Below are 21287 nucleotides of genomic sequence, written 5' to 3'. Positions count from 1 at the left end.
TTTTTGAACACTAAGGATTTGGAAGAAATTGATTTTAAGAAAGACTTTGAAGTTAATTAAAAAGACCCTTTGTGTAGGAAAAATTTCATGTTTATATTTTGACCTGAGAACTAAGCTTTGAAGGTTAATCACTAGAGAGCCACAGATGGCTACTTTAAAGGAAATGTTTTATAAGCTGCCTCAAGAAATGCTTTGACTATTTAACCCTATACTGGAACCAAAAGTTGCTACTGAAGAGAATTTGGAAGATCTTTTTTTGGAAGATAACTGAAATGGATTTTAAGGTGGACTTAAACAATATAAAAAAAACCAATACTTTAATGGCCAAGTATAAAACATACACAAGGAATTTATCTTCAGTGATAACAGCAAAATCAACGGTGCGTTTGGATAAGAGCAAAAAAAAGATCACATGGTATTCAGCAAAGCAATGGCATGAGGGAAAAAACTATTCTGATGTCTGGATGTTTTAACATAAGGAGCTCTATGGCGCCGTCCTGAAGGAAGAAGTTGGAACAGATTGTACCCAGGATGAGAAGAGTCTGCAGATATCCTCTCTGCCCTCCTTTTGACCCTCACAGTATATAGTTCCTCTACAGAAGGCAGATGGATTGCAATGATCCTTTCTGCAAACTTAACTATTCGTTGGAGTCTGAGTCTGTCCTGTTTGGTTGCAGAACCAAACCAGACAGTTATAGAGGAGCAAATAACAGACTCAATGATTCCCCTGTAAAACTGCACCAAGAGCTCCTGGGATAATTTAAACTTCCTAAGTTGCCGCAGGAAAAGCATCCTTTGCTGTGCCTTTTTAATAATGGCTGTAATGTTATACGTCCATTTCAGGTCTTGGGAAAGTATAGAGCCCAGGAACCTGAAGGACTCTACCACTGATACTAGACTGTTAAGTATAGTAAGGGGAGGAATAGGAGAAGGATTCTTCCTAAAGTCCACAATCATCTCCACGGTCTTAAGTGTATTCAGTTTTAGGTTATTACTACCACACCACAAGACCAGCTGTTGAACCTCCCGTCTATATGCTGACTCATTTCCATTTTGAATTAAACCAATGACAGTTGTATCATCTGCATATTTCAAAATTTTAACAGAAGAGTCCTTTGAAATGCAGTCATTGGTATAAAGGGAAAAAGCAGTGGAGAAAGCACACATCCCTGAGGGGCACCAGTACTGATTAACCGAGTACTGGAAATAATTTTGCCTAACCTCACATGTTGTTTTCTGCCTGTTAGAAAACTAATAATCCACCTACAAGTATGCACAGGCACAGTAAGCTGGATCAGTTTGTTGTACAGAATTTCTGGTACAATAGTGTTAAATGCTGAACTGAAGTCCACAAAAAGAACTCATGCATAAGACCCCGAAAGTTCAAGATGTTGCAGAATATAGTGAAGGGCCATATTAACAGCATCATCCACTGACCTGTTCCCCCGATAGGCAAACTGCAGTGGATCTAACAGGGGATCCGTGATGGCTTTCAAGTGAGCCAACATGAGCCTCTCAAAGGTCTTCATGACCACAGATGTCAATGCAACCGGTCTGTAGTCATTCAGCTCACTAATGGGGGATTTCTTAGGAACTGGGATGATTGTAGAACTCTTAAAACAAGAAGGAACATAGCCCGTCTTCAGTGATTTGTTAAAAATATGCGTGAAAACGGGGGCCAGTTGTTCTGCACAGACTTTCAGACACGAGGTAGTCACACCGTCTGGACCTGGAGCTTTTCCAATCTTTTGCTTTTGAAGCAAACCTCGCACTTCTTTTTCCAGGATCACCAGAGGTAATTTTTTGCTGTTATCACCGAAGATAAATTCCTTGTGTAAACAATATAATGTATAAGAAAGAGATGGAAATATTGGATTTACAAATGGAATTGGCCTATCATTTGAAAATTTAAAAAGGTACACAAATAATGTATCAAAAGAGGGATGACCCTTGTCATTTAATCTGTTAAATCTTGTTTAACAGATTAAACAAAAGATCTGTTTAAACTGGAATATAAGAGACTTACAGGAGTAGCTACATTGAAATTACGTATGGATTTTGATAAAGATGACAAGGATTTTGAGAGAAGAGACAAGAATAATAGAAGAAAACAAATGTTAAGAAATTTTATCTATGGGATTCAAGGATTGATGGAAGGAAGAAGAAAAAATACAAAACTGGTTTGATTAATTGGGTTATTATTTTTGGTTATGTTTAATGGTTACTTTGGATAACTCTTTTTCGGAAATGTCCAAATGGATGTAATGGATTAGTTAGTAATATCTATGTTACTACTTTTGGTATACAAATAAGGAGTTATTATTTTCGGTAATGTTTAATAGTTTTTATTTTTCTGTAATGTTTAATTGTTAATTGGGATTAATAATAGGTTGCTATCTCTGGGGATGATTAATAGTTGATTTTTTTTATCTTGTAATGTTTAATTGTTAATTGGGATTAGATTTTGATTATTAAGAGAGGGATTAGGGGATTATGTTTAAATGGAAAGGGGGACTAAATGCTTATGTTGTTAGTTATGTCCGTTAATCTTTACACTTTTATTGATTAATAAGGAGAAGTGAAAATTTAGAGATGGGTATAAAAATGGGTGAAGTATGGAATGAAGATGTATTTGGTAGTATTTTAAAAGATAGTGATAAATTGTTAATATATATACTTACTGGGGATAAAGGGGGAAGTTTCTTCTTTTTATTTTTATGGGGCGGATTTTTTTTTCTCTGCACTTTCTTATATTATTTTTTAATGTAATTTTGTATTAGGTTTTTTGTATTAGTTTTATTTGTTCTATATAAACTTTAATAAAATTATTGGAAAAAAGAAAAGAAAAGCCATCACTTCTTGCAGAAGGCAAAAGACTAAGAGGGAGTTTTTCTCCATCAGGCAGGAAGAAGTCTTAAATTGTGCCTTCTAGTTAGAAGAGTTAAAGTTCATCCTTTCCTGTTGGCTCCAGATACCTAGTCTGTTCTGAAGGCCAGAATTAATCAATGCAATGAGCTAGCTCTTGATATGGTAAGGATGAGTGTTACTTGGCCATTAATAGCCTAACATTGTACCTTTCCATCATCAGCCCCCTTTCCTAGCACAAACCAATATTTATATAATTCACTTAAGGTCTGACTATTTTGGGGTTATCAAATGTTTTATGGATCTGTTTTGTTACAAGTATGCATTAGGCTAGCAGTAGGCCACTTTTTTCAGCTGGTGGGTGATTTGGAATTTTAAGAGCATATTGCGGGCACTCTCACAAAATGGCTGCTATGATGAGTTAAACCAGAAATAACTTATTAACCGGAACACAAACATAGAAGATTTGTCCCTCCCATTTTTAGGATGTTCTTTATCACCTAAGATTGCATTTATCTTTCTTTTTAGGCAGATGACACATTTCTAAAGAAAGTACTTTGCTCCCGCCACTTATTATTTTATTTACTAAAAATGAGTAACGGGTTAGTATGAAACTCAGAAACATTCCTGTGAATAAAGATGAGGACTGAGGACAATGCTTTACATTAAAAAGTTAAAAAATATAAAGTCAGTTGAGGCATACACTAAGATGTCCACGAGCATCTTGTTTTCTATTCTTGCATCTTGTTCTCTATTCTTGCATTAGATATATTGTAGTAATCCAAATTTATTTTTATTAAAATAGATATATTCACCTTTTAAAGCAAATCTTTACAAGCCAGCTTATAATAAAATAAATTTTAAAGAGTTTTTAATATAATTTTATTAAGAATTTTGATTATAATAGTAAAATCTAATACAAACTAAAAGGAATAGAAGAGAAAGGAAAAAGAGAAAGAGAAGAAAAAAGTAAGAATATAATAAAGAGAAAAGAAATATATAAAGAAGTGACTTTCAACTTTTATCACAAGTATAAACAAATTTAGTAATCTTCACCCCCTCTAAAGTTACAATTACCTCTTCATCCCATATCCCATCCCTTATCTATAGATGATTCCATAAAATATAATCTTTTCAGTCCTGGTATCAGCAGAAAGTCCATAAAGGGTTGCCAGAAGCAATAACATAACTTGTTTTAACCTTGATCAAATAAACCAACTTTACATTCCTCCCTTTTGCTTCTAACAGTCCTAATCTTTAGTTCACTCAAATATTGTTGTAGGGTTTTATTTCTCTTCATTTTTTTCTTTGTCCCATCACAGAGAGTTCTTCAAGGCTTTAACAAGCCTCTTTTGTAAATACAATAGGAAAAAATTGTCCAGGTCATTCTCTTGGTTTATCATTTGTATTTCCCTTTTGAATTTTAAAACATCACCCAATTTCTTTTGTAGATCCTGTGAAACATCCTTTTCCAAGTCATTTTCTTGGTCTGTCAGTTGTAAATCTACTTTGATACCATCTCTATCTTGTCAGATAAAATTTGTTCTATATCTGTCATTTCTTCAGTAACATTTTTGGGACATAGTCTATCTATAGAAGCAGACATCATTACTGACATTGTTAATATTATGGCTACTAATTTCTGACTCCATTCTTCAAAAGTCTCCTTCAGTATTTTCACTGCTATAACGCAGTGTTGTCCAAACCTGGCCACTAAGATGAGTGGACTTCAACTCCCAGAATTCCCTAGCCAGCCATGCTGGCTGGGGAATTCTGGGAGTTGAAGTCCACTCATCTTAAAGTGGCCAAGTTTGGACAACACTGCTATAATGTTTTGCATTCTATAGGCTAGTATTTTTTTCCTCTACCTAAAATCTTTAGTCCCCTCTAGTGTCCAGTTTTTAAATCATGAAATTACTCATCTCTGTTATGTCTTCCAAAAAGCAAAACAGATCTATTTCCCACAAGAAGCTGTTTGATCTTTATAATTAATTCCAAAGTCTTATTGTAAAAGTTTCAATATTCCAAATTTATCTGTAACCTTAGTACTTTTATAACTTTGTAAGATCAAAATCTTATTTAGCTTTTTCCTGTTTGTTTCAGATTCTTTAAATTCTTACTCTTATAATTAATTTTTCTTTTGTTCAGAGTTTAATATAAACTCACCCAATGAAGACTTTTCAAACTTGTCATTCTGAAGATCTCTAATAGCTTTAAGATGGGCAATTTCTGAAAATGTTTAGAAAGTGAGGTTTGCAAACTTAGTGTCCTTTAAAAGGCTCCCACTTAAAATGGCTGATCCTGTTGTCTTCCAGCACTCAAACCTGCAGAAAACTGCTGTCCTGGGGTCTCCTCACGAGGAGCAGCTGTCTAGAGCACATATGGGTGATCTCCCATCCTCTCCTTATCCAGAAAGGTTCCAAGGAACCAGTCTACTCACCAGTTCCTTGATCTTTGCTGCAGTCATCAGCTCCGCTTTCACAGAGCTGTCTTCAGTTCACCATGCCTCCCCCGGAAGTCAAAATATTTTAAAGGTTTTAAAATATTAATATGTAGTTCAAAAAATAGTAACCAAATGTGGGGAATCAATAGTAACACTAACTAAAATATTGCACTTATTCCACAAACAATTATTCTGAACCAACTTTCTGTCTGATTCTATTCAATTTATTTGAAGGTATTTTCTAACAAATGAATGAACACATTCCTGCACGAGCTAAGTGGGAGTTTAAGAATGACAGCAGTCATCCAAATGTGCACTGAAAGTAAAGAAAAACAACTCTCTATAGATGTGCATCAAATTGTTGGCCATATTTCCAAAAGATAAGGATATTAGAAACATAATGAAGAGCTTTCATATGTGTCTGAAATCATGGGAGATAAAAGCAGAACAATTCCACAGAGTCACAGTTTCAGGTTTTACATGTTCCTAACCCTCATTTTATAAACAAGTTATAAAATTTATAAGGACAATTCCATAGAGAACAGGGTTCAAATGGCTAATCCTATACCGGCACTGATATCTAATCAACTAAAATAAATTAAAAAAGGTTTAATTGAAAAAAAAAAAAGAAATCTTAAGAATAAAAATTTAGAATTACCTTGTTCCAGCCTGAAACACAAAGAACGTTTTGCAGCTTCCATCTCAGGGCTTGGATTATCAAGAACATGTCGGCACCACTGCAGAGGACTCAGTGACTTTTCTTGGGGCATGATACACTTAGCAGGGGCAGCATATAACCTAAATAGAAGCAGAGAAAATCCTTCAGGACAATATATTCTTAGTAGTGATGCTAGCTATGATTTTCTACCTTTGGCCTCTGAAGATGAAGTACAAGTCCTAAAATTATACAATAGCTGAGGCATATTTCAAACCACATTAGATTTAGACCTATGTAAATCAGGATCATGTAACTATTTATTCTTCCAAGAATGGAGATAACAGCGTGAGTCTATAAAGTGAAATAATATGAACTTAAAATAAAGGTCATACAGCTGTTTACAAAATGATGTTCTCTTAGCCAGAACCTTCTTATAAACCACCCAGATGAATCTCACGTGGCAATAACACAGCTGAAGGAGATTGAGGAAGCACCCCTCCTCAGAAACGGAGAAGATGCAATGGAGGAAGAAGTGCTGCCCATAGACATGGACAAATGCCTGATGTGGAATTCACTGGAGAGCCAGCCTGGTGCTGTGGCAAAGGTGCTGGCCTAGAAACCAAGACTCTGAGTTTAGCATGAAAGCCGGCTGGGTGACTTTGGGCCAGTCCCTCTCTCTCAGCCCAACCCACCTAACAGGGTTGTTGTTCTGGGGAAAATAGGAGGTGGGAGGATTAGGTATGTTCACCATCTTGAGTTATATATAGAAAAGGCAGGATAAAATAATAAGAATAAGAATAAGGATGATGATGATGATGATGATGATGATGATGATGATGATGAAGAAGAAGAAGAAGAAGAAGAAGACGAAGAAGAAGAAGAAGAAGAAGAAGAAGAAGAAGAAGAAGAAGAAGAAGAAGAAGAAGAAGAAGAAGAAGAAGAAGAAGAAGGCAGAATGGGATAAACATGTAGGAATAACTAAAGACTTGGCAGGTATATCTCAGCAAATGAATAAACAATTTAAGGAAACATCATGGCAAGTAGCAGATATAGTTCAGGTAGCCAGCAAAGTTTACAATATGGCTACAAATAATACTAAACAAATAAATAAGACTCACAAGAATATTTCTAAAATTAAGACTGAATTGGCAGATATACAGGATCATAACAGGAGAAACAATTTAAGGATTAAAGGAGTGTCAGAGAAAAGTGGAATGACCTATTGGACTACTTATCATATTTCTAAGCTGAGTTCTGATTTGAATCTAACAGATAAAAACACTAAAGATGCTTATCAGGTTTATTTTCCTAGGAATACACAGAAACCTAGAGATATCTCAGTCAGATTTGTTAATTCAAATATAAAATACAAAATTATAAGAAAATCACATGAGCTGGAGGAGATTAAATGGGATAGTGGGAGAGAGTTCTTCCAAGACATAGCATGGCTACAATGCAGCAAAGAAAGAAATTTAAACCACTGACAGAAAAGCTTATTCTGAACGAGATTCGTTACAAGTGGGGGATCTCCTTTCAAGTTAATTGTTTTTATGTCACAAGGAAGAAAACACTTCAACTGTGACTGAGATGCACAGCTTGCTGGCAGAGCTCTCTAACAAAGAGTAAAGGAAGCCATCATTCCATTTGTCCTTGGAATGTGGAAAGTAGGGTCAACAACAACTGAAGATTAGATTACAAATGCTGCACTGAGTTGCAGAGCAAAAGAAATTATATTGACTGTATTAACTCTTTTTGAGCCTTTAGATTTAGAGGAAGGGGGACAGGAAAGAGTTAGATAAATAGGGAAAAAATTAAAAGAATATTGTAGGTTAAACTATGCCGAGGCATTATAGAAATTAATATTGGGAGCTTCCTGGCTGGGGAGGGGGAGAAGGAAGCTCAGTAATCACACACATCCCTTAGACTGTAAAGAGGATCCTTAAAGGATCCTCTGCCATTTCTTCGCTATTGGTCTAAGTGGGATTGGAGGGTATGAAGGTTAGTTATGGAGGTATGGCACAGGGAGGGGATGGGTTGGGGAGGGATAAGGGAGGGGGTGAGTTTCAAAGTGGGGAGGGAGAATAGGAGGAGAGAAATAACACAGAAAAAAGAACGTTAATATTATACATGTTGTTTAAAACATCAGGCAACATAACAAAAGATTCTGTGAGTTTTCAAAAATTCCCTGGGTGTGAGAAAATATTATTTGCACAGAGAAAGTAGATAGAGATATTCTAAAAATGCAGGTAATGAGAAAACAATATATATATATATATATATATATATATATATATATATATATATTCTACTTTTATGCAATACCCTGCACCAGGGAGAACTAGAATCTTAGAAACAGTATAAGATAATTCTGATCTTTAAACTGGGTAAAAATTCTCAGGAATTGGCATCTTACAGACCCATCTCACCCGTATCAATCAATCTGGTTTCATTCCAAATTGAAATATAGCTACTCCTATCAGGAAAATTATTAAATATTAATCAAATTAGTAAAATTAATAAACTGTTCCTTAGAAACTTTAAAACTTTTTAAAGCTTTCGATTCTTTCAAACTACAATTGTTAAAACAAATATTAAAGAAATTTAAATTCAGCTGGCTTTTGCAGAAGACTGAGTATATTTATGGACCAACTAAAGCTCAGATAAGACTTAACTGTTATTGATTCATATTCTGTTATTGAGAGGGCTGCCTCTTGTCACATCTGTTATTCAACCTAGCCACAGAAGCGCTTAGCAATAGCACTCAGATTTAACAATCAGATTTATGGGATGAAACTGGGCAAAAAGACCTATCTTTTAAATTTATTTGCAGATGATATGGTTCTGAGTCTCTCAAATGATAACTAATTCAGTTAACTATATTAAGGAGTTAGAGGAATTTGAAGAGGTATCAGGACTATCAGTTAATTTCCACAAATCACATCTGATGCTTTTTCACACACACCCAAAAATTCAAAAGGAAATTTCTATAGATTTAGGGATTTAAATAGTATATAAATCTTTAAAATATTTAGGGATCATTATTACCAAAAACATTAAGAAAAATTATTAATATTTATATACCAACATGGAAGTAATTAAACAGGGAAATGAAAAGTTGGGCTACAAAACATTTCAACATTTTAGGGCAAATTGCAGCAGTTAAAATGAAAATCCTTGCAAGGCTCAATTTTCTATCTCAATGCCTCCCAGTGGAAATTCCAAAACAGGTTTTAACATATTGGCAAAAATAATAAAAGTGTTTACATTCATGCAATAAATAAATAAATAAATAACCCTATAGATAAGTGGCCACGAGATTGGAAAAGGTCAGTTTACGTTCTAATTCCAAAGAAGGGCAACGCCAAAGGATGCTCAAACTATCACACAAGCACTCATTTCACATGCTAACAAGGTTATGCTCAAAATCCTACGAGCTAGGCTTCAGCAGTACGTGAACCGAGAACTACCGGATATACAAGCTGGATTTCGAAGAGGCAGAGGAACTAGAGATCAAATTGCCAACATTGGCTGGATCATGGAGAAAGCACGAGAGTTCCAGAAAAACATCTACTTCTGCTTCATTGACTATGCAAAAGCCTTTGATTGTGTGGATCACAACAAACTGTGGCAAATTCTTAAAGAGATGGGGGTACCAGACCAACTTACCTGTCTCCTGAGAAATCTGTATGCGGGCCAAGAAGCAACAGTTAGAACCGGTCATGGAACAACCGATTGGTTCAAAATAGGGAAAGGTGTACGACAAGGCTGTATACTCTCACCCTGCTTTTTTAACCTATATGCAGAGTACATCATGAGAAATGCCAGGCTGGAAGAATCACAAGCCGGAATTAAGATTGCAGGGAGAAACATCAATAACCTCAGATATGCAGATGATACCACCCTAATGGCAGAAAGCGAAGAAGAACTAAAGAGCCTCTTGATGAGGGTGAAAGAAGAGAGTGCGAAAGCTGGCGTGAAACTCAACATTAAAAAAACTAAGATCATGCATCTGGACCCATCAATTCCTGGCAAATAGAAGGGGTAGAAATGGAAGCAGTAACAGACTTCATTTATTTGGGCTCCAAGATCACCGCAGACGGAGACTGCAGCCATGAAATTAAAAGACGCTTGCTCCTTGGGAGGAAAGCTATGGCAAGCCTAGATAGCATATTAAAAAGCAGAGACGTCACCTTGCCGACAAAGATCCGCATAGTCAAAGCTATGGTTTTTCCAGTAGTAATGTATGGCTGTGAGAGCTGGACCATAAAGAAGGCTGAACGCCGAAGAATTGATGCCTTTGAACTGTGGTGCTGGAGAAGTGTCCCCTGGACTGCTAGGAGGTCAAACCAGTCAATCTTAAAGGAAATCAACCCTGATTGCTCATTGGAAGGATTGATAATGAAGCTCAAGCTCAGATACTTTGGTCACCTAATGCGAAGAGAGGACTCTTTGGAAAAGACCCTGATGCTGGGAAAGATTGAAGGCAAAAGGAGAAGTGTGTGTTATCATACACACAAAGGATGTGTGTTTTGTCATACATGCAGAGGATGAGATGGTTAGATAGCATCACTGAAGCAATCAGCATGAAACTGAGCAAACTCAGGGAGGCAGTGAAGGACAGGAAGGCCTGGCACAATATGGTTCATGGGGTCACAAAGAGTCGGACACGACTTAACAACTGAACAACAACAACAACAACACCCAAAGTCACTGGACCTGATCATACTGTAGGTATGCTTAACTTCAGGTACAAATAGGTTTTATGGATATTTTGTATTCTGTATCCTTTTGTCAACCTTTTGTATTTTTTTGGTCTATGACCATCTATTTTAGTAAATTAACTGAGTTGACTTCCCAGCAGTCTCCCATTTAAGTACTAACCAGGGCTATCTTCCAGATTTCCAAGTGGCACACCACTGTTGCCAAAAACTCTATGTGTTACCTGGATTTGAATTCAAATGGAGGGGAGCCTTTGTGTAATTGCTTTTTGTCATACACACACACACACACATACGTGTGTGTGTGTATGTATATATATACACACACACACATGTATATATACATATATATAGCTGTATACAGCTCGCACAAGTCGCCATCAAGTGCGGCATATACCAAGGTGATGCACTGTCCCTGCTGCTGTTCTGCATAGGCTTAAACCTGCTCAGCCAGTAATCACAAGGGCTGAATATGGGTACAAGTTCAAGAGTGGAATCACCATCAGCCTCCTCCTCTACATGGATGACATCAAGCTGTATGCTAAGAGTGAATGAGACATCGACTCACTGATCCACCTGACACGGATCTACAGTGAGGACACTGGGATGTCATTTGGACTGGAGAACTGTGGCAGGATGATAGTAAAGAGAGGGAAGGTAGTTAAGACTGATGGAGTGGAACTACCAGTGGGCTACATAGCAGACATAGAGACCAGCTATAAATACCTTGGTGTCCCACAGTCACATGGGAACCATGATGAGGAGGCAAGGAAGACAGCAACATCCAAGTACCACCAAAGGATAAGACAGGTCCTGAAGAGCCAGCTCAATGGGAAGAACAAGATCCATGCCATCAACATGTACGCCCTGCCAGTCATCAGATAGCCTGCCGGTATAATGAGCTGGCCAAAGGAGGACATGGAGGCTGCCGATGTGAAGACCCTGAAGCTCCTCACAATGTACGGAGGTTTCCACCCCAAGTCCAACACCCAGAGATTGTACATGAGCCACAAAGAGGGTGGGTGGGGTCTGATGAATGTCAAAGTCACTGTCCTGGACAGAGTACATCAGTAAGATGGCACCCAAAGATGAGCTGCTGAGAGAATGCCTCAGGCAGGAGCAGACATGGGAAGAAGTTCAAGTGGAGGAAATACCATGGCAAGACAAGCCCCTGCATGGGATGTACCATCAACAGATAGCTGAGGTGGCTGACATCAGGAAATCCAATCAGTGGCTGGAAAGGGCTGGACTAAAAGACAGCACTGAGGCACTCATCATACCAGCATAAGAACAGGCACTAAGCACCAGATCCGTAGAAGCAAGGGTTTACCATGCTAGACAGGACCCAAGGTGCAGATTGTGCAAAGAAGCCTCAGAGACAGTCCAACATATAGTGGCAGGGTGTAAAATGCAGGCAGAAACAGCATATACTGAATGGCACAAGCAAGTAGCTGGCATTGTGTACAGGAACATCTGCACAGCATATGGGCTAGACCCCCTCCCAAGTCCAGATGGGAGATTCCACAGAAGGTTGTGGAGAATAATAGGGCTAAGATCCTGTGGGACTTCCAGATCCAGACCGACAGGCAGGTACTGGCCAATCAACCAGACATCGTGGTAGTAGACAAAGACCAGAAGATAACGGTAGTGATAGATGACAGCAACATCAGGAAGGAGCATGAGAAGCTGGAGAAGTACCAGGGCCTGAAGGAGGAAATAGAGAGGATGTGGAAAGTAAAAGCCAAAGTGGTCCCAGTGGTGGTAGGAGCACTCGGGGCCGTGACTCCTAAGCTGGGAGAGTGGCTCCAACAGATCCCAGGAACAACATCAGAGCTCTCTGTCCAGAAGAATGCAGTGCTAGGAACAGGTAAGATACTATGCAGAACCCTCAAACTCCCAGGCCTCTGGTAGAGGACCCGAGATTGAGGAAGACACGTACACACACACACACACACGCTTATGACTGATTTTACAAAATTGTGTGCTAGTGAAATAAAAATAAAAAGAAGCTTTTCTTCACAACTATGTTGTTTAATATTCACCAAAAAGCCTCATGAGAGACAAGCAACTTAGCTCCTGAAAAAACCAGGAATTGTTTGTTTATAGTTGTAGTTATATGGGCCAGAATTGGTATGGCCTGGAGCACACGCATACTAAGATGATGAGTGCCAGCTAAGGTCACTGCATTCAAGACTCACAGAAGCTTTTCAGTAGTCTTCAGAGGCAGCCACAAGTATAATGCATTGTTGGCAATCTTCAGATACTGGAATAAGACACTGACAGCATCTACTGTCTGACCTGGGCTGGTGATATACAGTTGGTATTGTTAGCATACACCCCAGAGCAATAGATGATGCAAAGCTCCCACAGCTGGCAAACCAAAAAAGTGATAACTACACAGATTTCAGAAAAGTATATTTAATGCTAGTCAGGAAAAAAGTATTGAAAATTGTAAGAGTAAATTCCCAGGCAGACTTATAGGACTTATCTTTCCTTTCCATTGCCCTCACATCTGGGTATGTAGCCTCTTCTCACATAAACTGAACTCCTTTTCCCAAACCTAATTCCCAGTCTTTCACACATGAACTCTTCTTCTGTTAAAAGTTTTGGGGGCGGGGGGGGGGGGAACGACAGTATCAAACTCAAGGGAATGGACGCCTGGCTGATCTCTCCACTCCCACTGACATCCACTAAGGAAGGACAGAATCACTGTAAAACAGTGCCTACAATCCCTACAGTTGCAGGCAGACCAGAAGGACACAATGGTCAATGGTATTAAACGCCTGGGTTTTTTTACGTTGCTTCTACCAGGTAAACAGAACTATAACGTTTTCAATAAGGAGCTGGCTGTGGTAGACAGCATTCCAGCAATAAAGGAAGGTGCAGCCCATCCAGCACAGGTATATATAGATTACAAGAATTTAGGGGTCCTGCAGAAAACACACCCTCTCACACCTCGACAGATCAGGTGGGCACAATTTTTCTCCTGTTTCAATTTTTATGTCCCATATATTCCTGGCTGACAGAACAAGCTTTATCATGTAAACTTGAATATGACCTTTCTTACTCATCTCCCCCTACCACAATCTTTCAGCCAAGCAATTTTGCCTCTCCTGTTTATACATTCTCTTTCTTTAAAGGAAGAAGTGCTACAACTCTGCCATGATAGTAAAACTGCTAGACATGGGAGATATCTGCATTAGATACTCAAGAGTGGCCAAGAGTGAGGGCAAATGTCAAGGATTATGTTTCCTCTTCTCACATTTGTCACAAAGCAAAGTCTTTTCCTGGAAAACTGGCTGGCTTCCTCCAGCCTCTGAGTTCCCCTCTGTGCCCTTGGAAATGCACCTCAATGGATTTTATTACTGATCTCCCCTCTGTACAGAGTATACTAGCATTCTTGTAATTATGACAGCTTATTTCATTCCTTCCAAGAACCTTCCATCAGCTGAGGAAACAGCACAAGTTTTTAAGACCACACTTTTAGACACCACAAACTAGTTAATCATGCCATCTTGAATTGCACATCTCAATTAACCTCCAGGTTTTAGAAGGTCCTCTTTCAATTATTAGACATTAAAATCCATTTGTCAGCTTTTTGACATCCAGCCTCTAACAGTCAAATTAAACATATAAACCAAATTCTGAAGCAATATCTACAGAGTTTTGTCTCTTATCAACAAGACAACTGGACCGAACTACTGCCTCTTGCAGAATTTGCTTCCAACAACCAAATGCTTTCTTCCATCGGTGTGTCTCCTTTTCAGGCAACCTGTGGTTATCACCCTTGCACTTCTTCCTCCAGAACTCCTGTATCTGCAGTTCGTCGTGCTCAGACTTTCTGCAGGTTAGGCAAGCTCCTCAGCTCCTCTTAAAAGAAAGCCAGATTTGGAAAAAGCTGCGTACCAGTGAGTGACAGATGCGCACAAGCAAGACGGCGCCAAAAATTGCAGTAGGACATTTGGTGCGGCTTTCAATTAAGTCTTTATTTTCTGCCCAACTCTCCCGAAAACTGGACTCAAGAGTTTACTGGCTCCTTCCCAATTATTCAGCAAATTAACCGAATGGTCTTTCATCTACAATTGCCTGCATCAATGAAAATGTACCCTGTTTTCCATTAATTGCTACTTGTGTGGGAGGACCCCACCCCACCCCCCACAGCTTATGCTCTAGGACGGTTCCACCTCTTCCCAGTTCTGGTACATGGCAGGAAGAGTATGAAGTAGAAGCTATTCTGGATTCTAGATGCAAGGAGAAGCAATTCAAATATCTGATGTGCTGGAAGGACTATCCAGAATTGGAGATCATGGAAAAGTGCAACAGTTGTTCATATCCCATGCTTTGTACACCAGTTTCATCTAAATTCCCAGGAAGGCCCTATGCCCATGATCTGCCACTGCTACAAAGTGACTGTGGGTCCAGGATGAAGAGGACTCTGTGTTTCCCAGCATAATGGGTCTCCAGAACTGATGAGTGTGTAGCCAGGGGTAAGAGCAGGATCTTGAGCTCCATCTACCTCTAGGCTGCAGGAGTTGCCGTGTATTGTGGGGGAGCTGCCAGATGGGCATAAGGAGGATCAGCTCAGGCAATAGCAGGAAGAAGGGGGGAGTGCCCACTCTTTCTACCTCTGCCAGGACTTGTCTAGTGATCTCAGGAAGCTGTTGAGTGAGGGGGAGAGGAGTGAATCTGATTCTTTTCTCCATGACTCTGTTCCAGGGTTTTCTTTGCACATGGGACAGGAGACTGAGTCTAATGGGGAGGTAATATAGGGACCCATAGAGATGACCTTGGAGAAACTATGCAGAAACCATTGCAACAGGTGCCAAAACATGCTTCAAGCCTAGGAAACAGAGAAAGTATTAGGAAGAGTCTCATTCTGGCTTCTCCCTGACTCCCTGGAATATAATAGGAAGGAAACAAAAAATGCAGTCAGGCTTGCAAGATTCTGTTACAACAGCTTCAATCAGTATAGTCCTAGTCTTTCTGTGGTATTTGTTTCCTGATCTGGACAACCTCAAAGGGCTGACCATAACCTAGTCTGTACTTATTAAACCTAATAATAATAATTATTATTATTATTATTATTATTATTATTATTATTAATAATAATAATATGTTATAACATTATATAATATATATATAAATAATAATAATAATACAATCTACTTACTAAATGGTGTGTGTGAAAACTCTTAACCAAAGCCACCATGAAGAACCATCTAGTGATAACTATGGCATAACAAAGATTGCAAATTGGAATGTAGAATAGTAAAGGATTAAGATTGTAAATTCATGAAAGAAAATAAAACTATATATGTGTGTAAACTAACAGGAACAGGAATGATGTCTCTACACGTTTTGAATGAAGATTGCCTGATCTTATGGTGAGAAATGGATGAAAACATGCAGAAAAGTGAAGATATAGGTTCAGTTATAAATGAAAGAGCTAAAATCTATGTCAGAAAGTATGAATTGATTGTCATGGATACGTAAGAAAATAAGAATCCATAGGATAGCAATAGTTGCATGTTACAGTCCAGTGAATGATGATAATGCTAGGACAGGATGAGTTTTGACAAAAACTGTGTAACATTCTGAATGAATGCAATGCAAGTAACATGAATGCATAGGCAGGAATGAGACAAGAGTATAGAAAAAGTGATCCAGCCATTTGGCAACCCAAGAGCAAATGAGAATTTGTAACTGGTGAATATCTTTTCACCAAAAGAAAAGGACCTGTTTGTTTTGACTATGTAGTTTAAGCATATATCTAATCATACGGACACGTAATAAAAGAATATAAATCTAAAAGCGTGGTTGATTGGCTATGATGAAAGATTGAGATAATTAGTGAAGGAATCAAGAGCGAGGAGAGGTACTCAGTAGGATTGACAAGAGCAGATCTTGAGAAAAAAAGGACATAGGAGAAAAGAAATGAAGTAACTCCTTCAATACTTTAGTCATTGCATTCATTTAGGCAGGTTCACTGCTAGAAATGACAAAACCAACAGGTGTCTGTGTTGTATATAGTCCAATGCTATAATGTTCTATCTGGGTCCAGGATTTTTCTGTATTTCATCTCTCCAACTCATAGGTGGTCAATCTTGCAAGCATCTAAAGGAGCTACCAATATTTCATCTTTGAAATATCCATTGCCTTGCATATTTAAAACATGCTCTATTCATAATTTCTTTCTGTGCCACTTTGATGACATCTTCAAATTGGTTCTACAGTGAATTTCTACATTTCAGATTTGGCGTCTGAATGAAATTTTTAGTATTTGCCCTTCCACCACATACTGCATTACTCAAAGCTTCTCTATTCCAGATTTTCTTAGATTCTACACTTTGCAGCCATAGGTCATTTCTGGTATGACTATGGTGCTGAACGTGTCTGTTCTTGCTTTGGTGTTTTTCATGTGTTGGACAACTGGGTGGCAGAGGTAATTGTCTAAAGACCCATCTTAAACTGAGCCATGTAGCTGTTCTTCAGCATGATATCTCTTAGTCAGTTGTGTGTATGGCACTGATTTCTTAGCCAAGGTAAATGGAGTTGACATTCTGTATCTGCTCATTATCTAGTTACATTTCATGATATGGTTAGAATTAGATTCACAAGCTTTGGGAGATTTTTCTATTGATTTTCAGGCCAACCGCTGTGCTCTACCATGCGGAGCTCTTTTAAGCATTACTCAGCTTTTAAGACACTGCAGCTGATGATTAAAATATCTTTGGTGAACCAGTGTGGCTGCATTTCTTGCCATTGATATTGATACCTTTATCTCCCCAGCTGAATCACTTAAATTCTGGAATGTTTTACAGAAGTAAAGAGTTGAAGTTTGATTGCTGAATATGATACGAGCAGTATATAATGGAAGTAAAGCATGTGTGAGAATAAAGAGAATTCTTAGCAAATTGTTCAACATTGAGCAGGAGTAAACAATTACATGTGATGTCTTTGTTTAATGTATTTATGGATAAACGCTTAAGGAAGGCTTGTGGTGATGTTAGATCACCACAAAAGGATCTGTGTCCTTTTGTACACAAATAATGCCATACTAATGGCTGAGATTCTGAAGAAATGCACTGACTATATGATGCAACGAGGAGTATGGAGCTGAAGTTATCAAAGATATTTGATATGGGGTACAGAGCAAATGTTTCTTCTTTCCACATGATTCTAGATATACTTTTCTCTGGAAGCATTTTAAATTTCACGAGGAGGAAGCATCAAAGAAGGTACGGTTGTAAGAAAGTGAAGAAGAATGAAGCAGTCTTCTCTTCCCAAACTTCTCCACTTCTTCTGAAAAGACTGTATTTCTCCTACAATGGCTCCAGTTTTTTCTAACAATGGAGAAAAAGCCCACTAGCTTTTCTGACTCTTGGAGTTTATACCATTTTCTGCAGTGAGAAAAATCATGAATGCCACCTCCATTTTCATTCCTTTTGCAGGCGCCCTTATTGCTTTGCATCTATTCAGAAATAGGGCCGTGCCACCACAAGGGCTGCTGACCATAGTTCTGAAATCCACGTGCATTTTTCCAAGCCATGAGATTTTCTATGACCCCACTGAGGTGGCAGTACCCATTCATTTTCAACTCTACCTCCATTTCAAACACGCATGTAATACCAAGTCACAAGCTCCACAGATTGCAAAAAGACTGGCTCATTTGGGTTCCCCAGCTTTTCCCATTTTATATTTTCTTTCCTACATTAGACTGTACATAGTTGTCGTCTTTCAGACAGCACCAACCTAGAATCTTGACGGGCACCATGATTATTATGCACAATACAGTCAAGGCAAAGCAGCAAAGAATGAAATGCTACCCAATTTCAGTCACTGGCTCCATGCTGAATTTTATTTTAAGAATCTATACCCTTTCCCATTTTCAGAAATAATCCTAAAATGTACATACATGCTCATGTGTGGCGTTTATCCACCAATAAGTACAAAGACAGGTCTTTAAAGCCCAGTGTTTTTAAATGTTTTTTTTTTAAACCGCACATGCAAAAAGGCAGGTTGGAAGCAAATGGAGGACTTGGAAAGCAGCAATGGGTTGAATAATCAGCAAGAAAAACGGAGATGTTCGGGGACCAGGGCAGATGTAAATAACAACCGAGCTCAAAGAGATAACAAGATCAAAGAGGACTGGGCAGCTAATGCTAGAAAGGTGGGTTTGGAAAGCGCCAGCTGGATACGGAAAGAGGAAGGGGCTTCCCTCATAAGAGACGCAGGAAATGAGGGGGAAAGGGCAAGGCGGGAAGCAGCTCTTTGTGCGGAGAACTTGCAGCGCGCCCGCGCGTGATAGATACCTACCAGGTTTCCTCCTCCACGAACTGCTGCTGCTGCTCTTCTTCCTTCTCTTCCCGGCCAGAGCAGCTCAGCCCTTGGAGATCCAGTATTTCCACCTCATCCAAAAGGCTGGCCGAAGGCATAAGGGCGGCAGTGGCGGCGGCGAAGGCCTCGTGGGGTCCCCCGGTGGGGGATGGCTTGAAGTAGACGAAGGGCTCGGCTTGGCACACGAGAACTGGCGCTGGGTTCGACACGCCGGCCGGCGGGGAGCCGCTGCGGGGAACTTGCGCAGCGGCGGCGGCCGCGGCAGATAGCAGCCGCGGCTGCAGAGGACTGCTCGGGCCAGGCGCTGAAGAAGGGGAGGTAGCAGCGGCCCTATTGCGCAGCTGCTCGTTTTGCTGCTCCAGCTTGCGCACCAGCTCTTGCAGCTTCTTCACCTCCAGCTCGGCGCTCACGGCGCCTGGCTTCACCTCCGCGACCATCGGCTTTACCAAAGCGGCCTCCATGCCCGGAGGCACCTGAGAATGGTGCGCAAGAGCCTCCCCTCCTCGGCGAAGACGATCCCCCCCCCCCCCGGGTTTCTCTCGGCAAGCGCCCTTCCCTTCGCCCAAGACGCACCGAGTACCTTCTGCCAGCGAGCCAGCGCGCAGCAGCAGCGCCGGGACCCCCGCGCCACGCGGAGCTTTGGCGGGCAGGGACCGACCAAGCGCAAGGGGGAAACAAAGCAGGGCGGGGAGACACCCTTGCGCTGCGGAGCGGAGGGAGGGGAGTCGCCTGCCCGTGGAGCGGGAGGGGGAGCGCCGGGCTCCTCCTTTCCCGTCGCCCAGCCCGTGGTGGGAATGATCTTAGGCATTTATTTTAGCGGAGAAAATGGCGCGGAGAATTTTGGCTTGCTTGATTCGAAGCAGGTCAGCCGGATAGTTTCCTCCAGCCCGGCTCTCTTCCTAGATCCTCAGGTTTGCCAAAGAGGGGACGTATGTGCACGTGAGAAAGCGTTAGAAAGGGAAAAGGAGGGAAGGAAATATAAAATAGAGAAAAGCGAACGCTAGTTTTAATTTCGAGAAGATTGAGAAATGCAGTTCCAGAATAATCATGCAGGTAAAAGAAAGGAGAAGGCTGACCCCCGCCTTAGACTGAGAATATCAGACAGTGGCTGCTCCCTCCCCCCATCTAATCTTCCTCGTCAGGACGATCTTAAAATCTTAGTTGCCCTGCTTTCAGAGAAGCACGGTAGGAAGTTAAAATATGCTATGGCTGAAATTTGAAGGAGCAAGGAGTCCAACAGAAAATGCTGTGCGAAGTATTTACCTTCCCCTGGGCCCGTCTCGTCCCTGTCCCTGTCCCTGTCCCTGCGACTTCGTGGCTCCCTTAAAGAAAAGGGTTACTCTCATTCTCGGTCCTCCATAGAAATGCTTTTAAAACAGGTTTTATTGCTTAGCTCTGATCACACGGCGTCCAAAGTATTGCCAATCTGATGTTAAGCAAATAAGGCAGTTTTGAACTCGGTGCTGAGCAGAGCCTAGCAATGAATGATCTACGTGGTAAAAATCTCACTTGTCCCACTAATTTCAGAAAGAATAAATATGACTACTGTAATATGGATCCTGTATTTAATCATAGAGTTGGAAGTTGACTAGTGGTCATCTAGTCAAACCACTTGCTCAATGCAGGATCTGCCAGAGTACCTCTGAAATATGACCATTCACCCTCTGTCTGAAGACTTCCAGCAAAGGAGAACTCACTATTTCATGTGGCAGCCTATTTCACTTGGTTGGTAGCCCTTTCTGTCAGAAAATACCTTCTGATATCAAGTTTTAATATACAGTGGTACCTCGGGTCATAAATGCTCCTGTTCACGACCAATTCAGGTCATGAACAGCACCGTTCACAAAATTTTGCTTCCGTTTGCGAACACCGGATCGGGTGACGAACAGGATCCGCGGCCATTTTCCCTCCTGTGACACGTGGTCGTGGCTTCCTGTAGGGAGGGGGACTCTCCCTCCAAGCAATAACCGCCTCCCCACCCGCCTTCCTGTCCTCCACGCCAGAAGTCACGTCGAGCAAGGTTAGTGTTCTCTCTCTTCGTACTGTACTTTATGTCATATTTTTGTGGTTTAAAAAAAAATACATATGGTTCAGAACGGATTAACCGTAATTACATTGAACCTTATGGGAAAATTTGATTCGGGTCGTGACCAGAGTCGCGGAACGAATTAAGTTCGTGAACCGAGGTACCACTGTACTTCCTTGGAGTTTTAACCCACTGCTTCAGGTACTGTTCTTTGGGCCAATAGAGAATAAGTCCACTTCA

At 40.2% G+C, this 21287-nt stretch overlaps 1 protein-coding gene across 2 annotated transcripts in view; it reads right to left on the bottom strand.

The window, feature by feature from the left end:
• Positions 1-19508, bottom strand: part of SLAIN1 (SLAIN family member 1) — a 69195-nt gene extending 49687 nt beyond the window's left edge. For both annotated transcript variants that reach the window (XM_088136620.1, XM_088136621.1), the window contains exons 1-2: positions 19001-19508; positions 5967-6106 (exon numbers count right to left, since the gene is read on the bottom strand). In XM_088136620.1, coding sequence (XP_087992746.1) covers positions 5967-6106; positions 19001-19482 — 622 coding nt within the window. In that variant the 5' untranslated portion in view covers positions 19483-19508. The remainder of the gene's footprint in view (positions 1-5966; positions 6107-19000) is intronic.
• Positions 19509-21287: the final 1779 nt, after the last annotated feature.

Source organism: Python bivittatus, unplaced genomic scaffold (assembly GCF_059951505.1).
Source record: "Python bivittatus isolate LINGU-HERP-01145 unplaced genomic scaffold, Pbiv_v1 ctg000060_np1212, whole genome shotgun sequence".
NCBI lineage: Eukaryota > Metazoa > Chordata > Lepidosauria > Squamata > Pythonidae > Python > Python bivittatus.
Note: the sequence above shows the minus strand (reverse complement) of the source record. Positions and strands in the feature narration are given on the sequence as shown.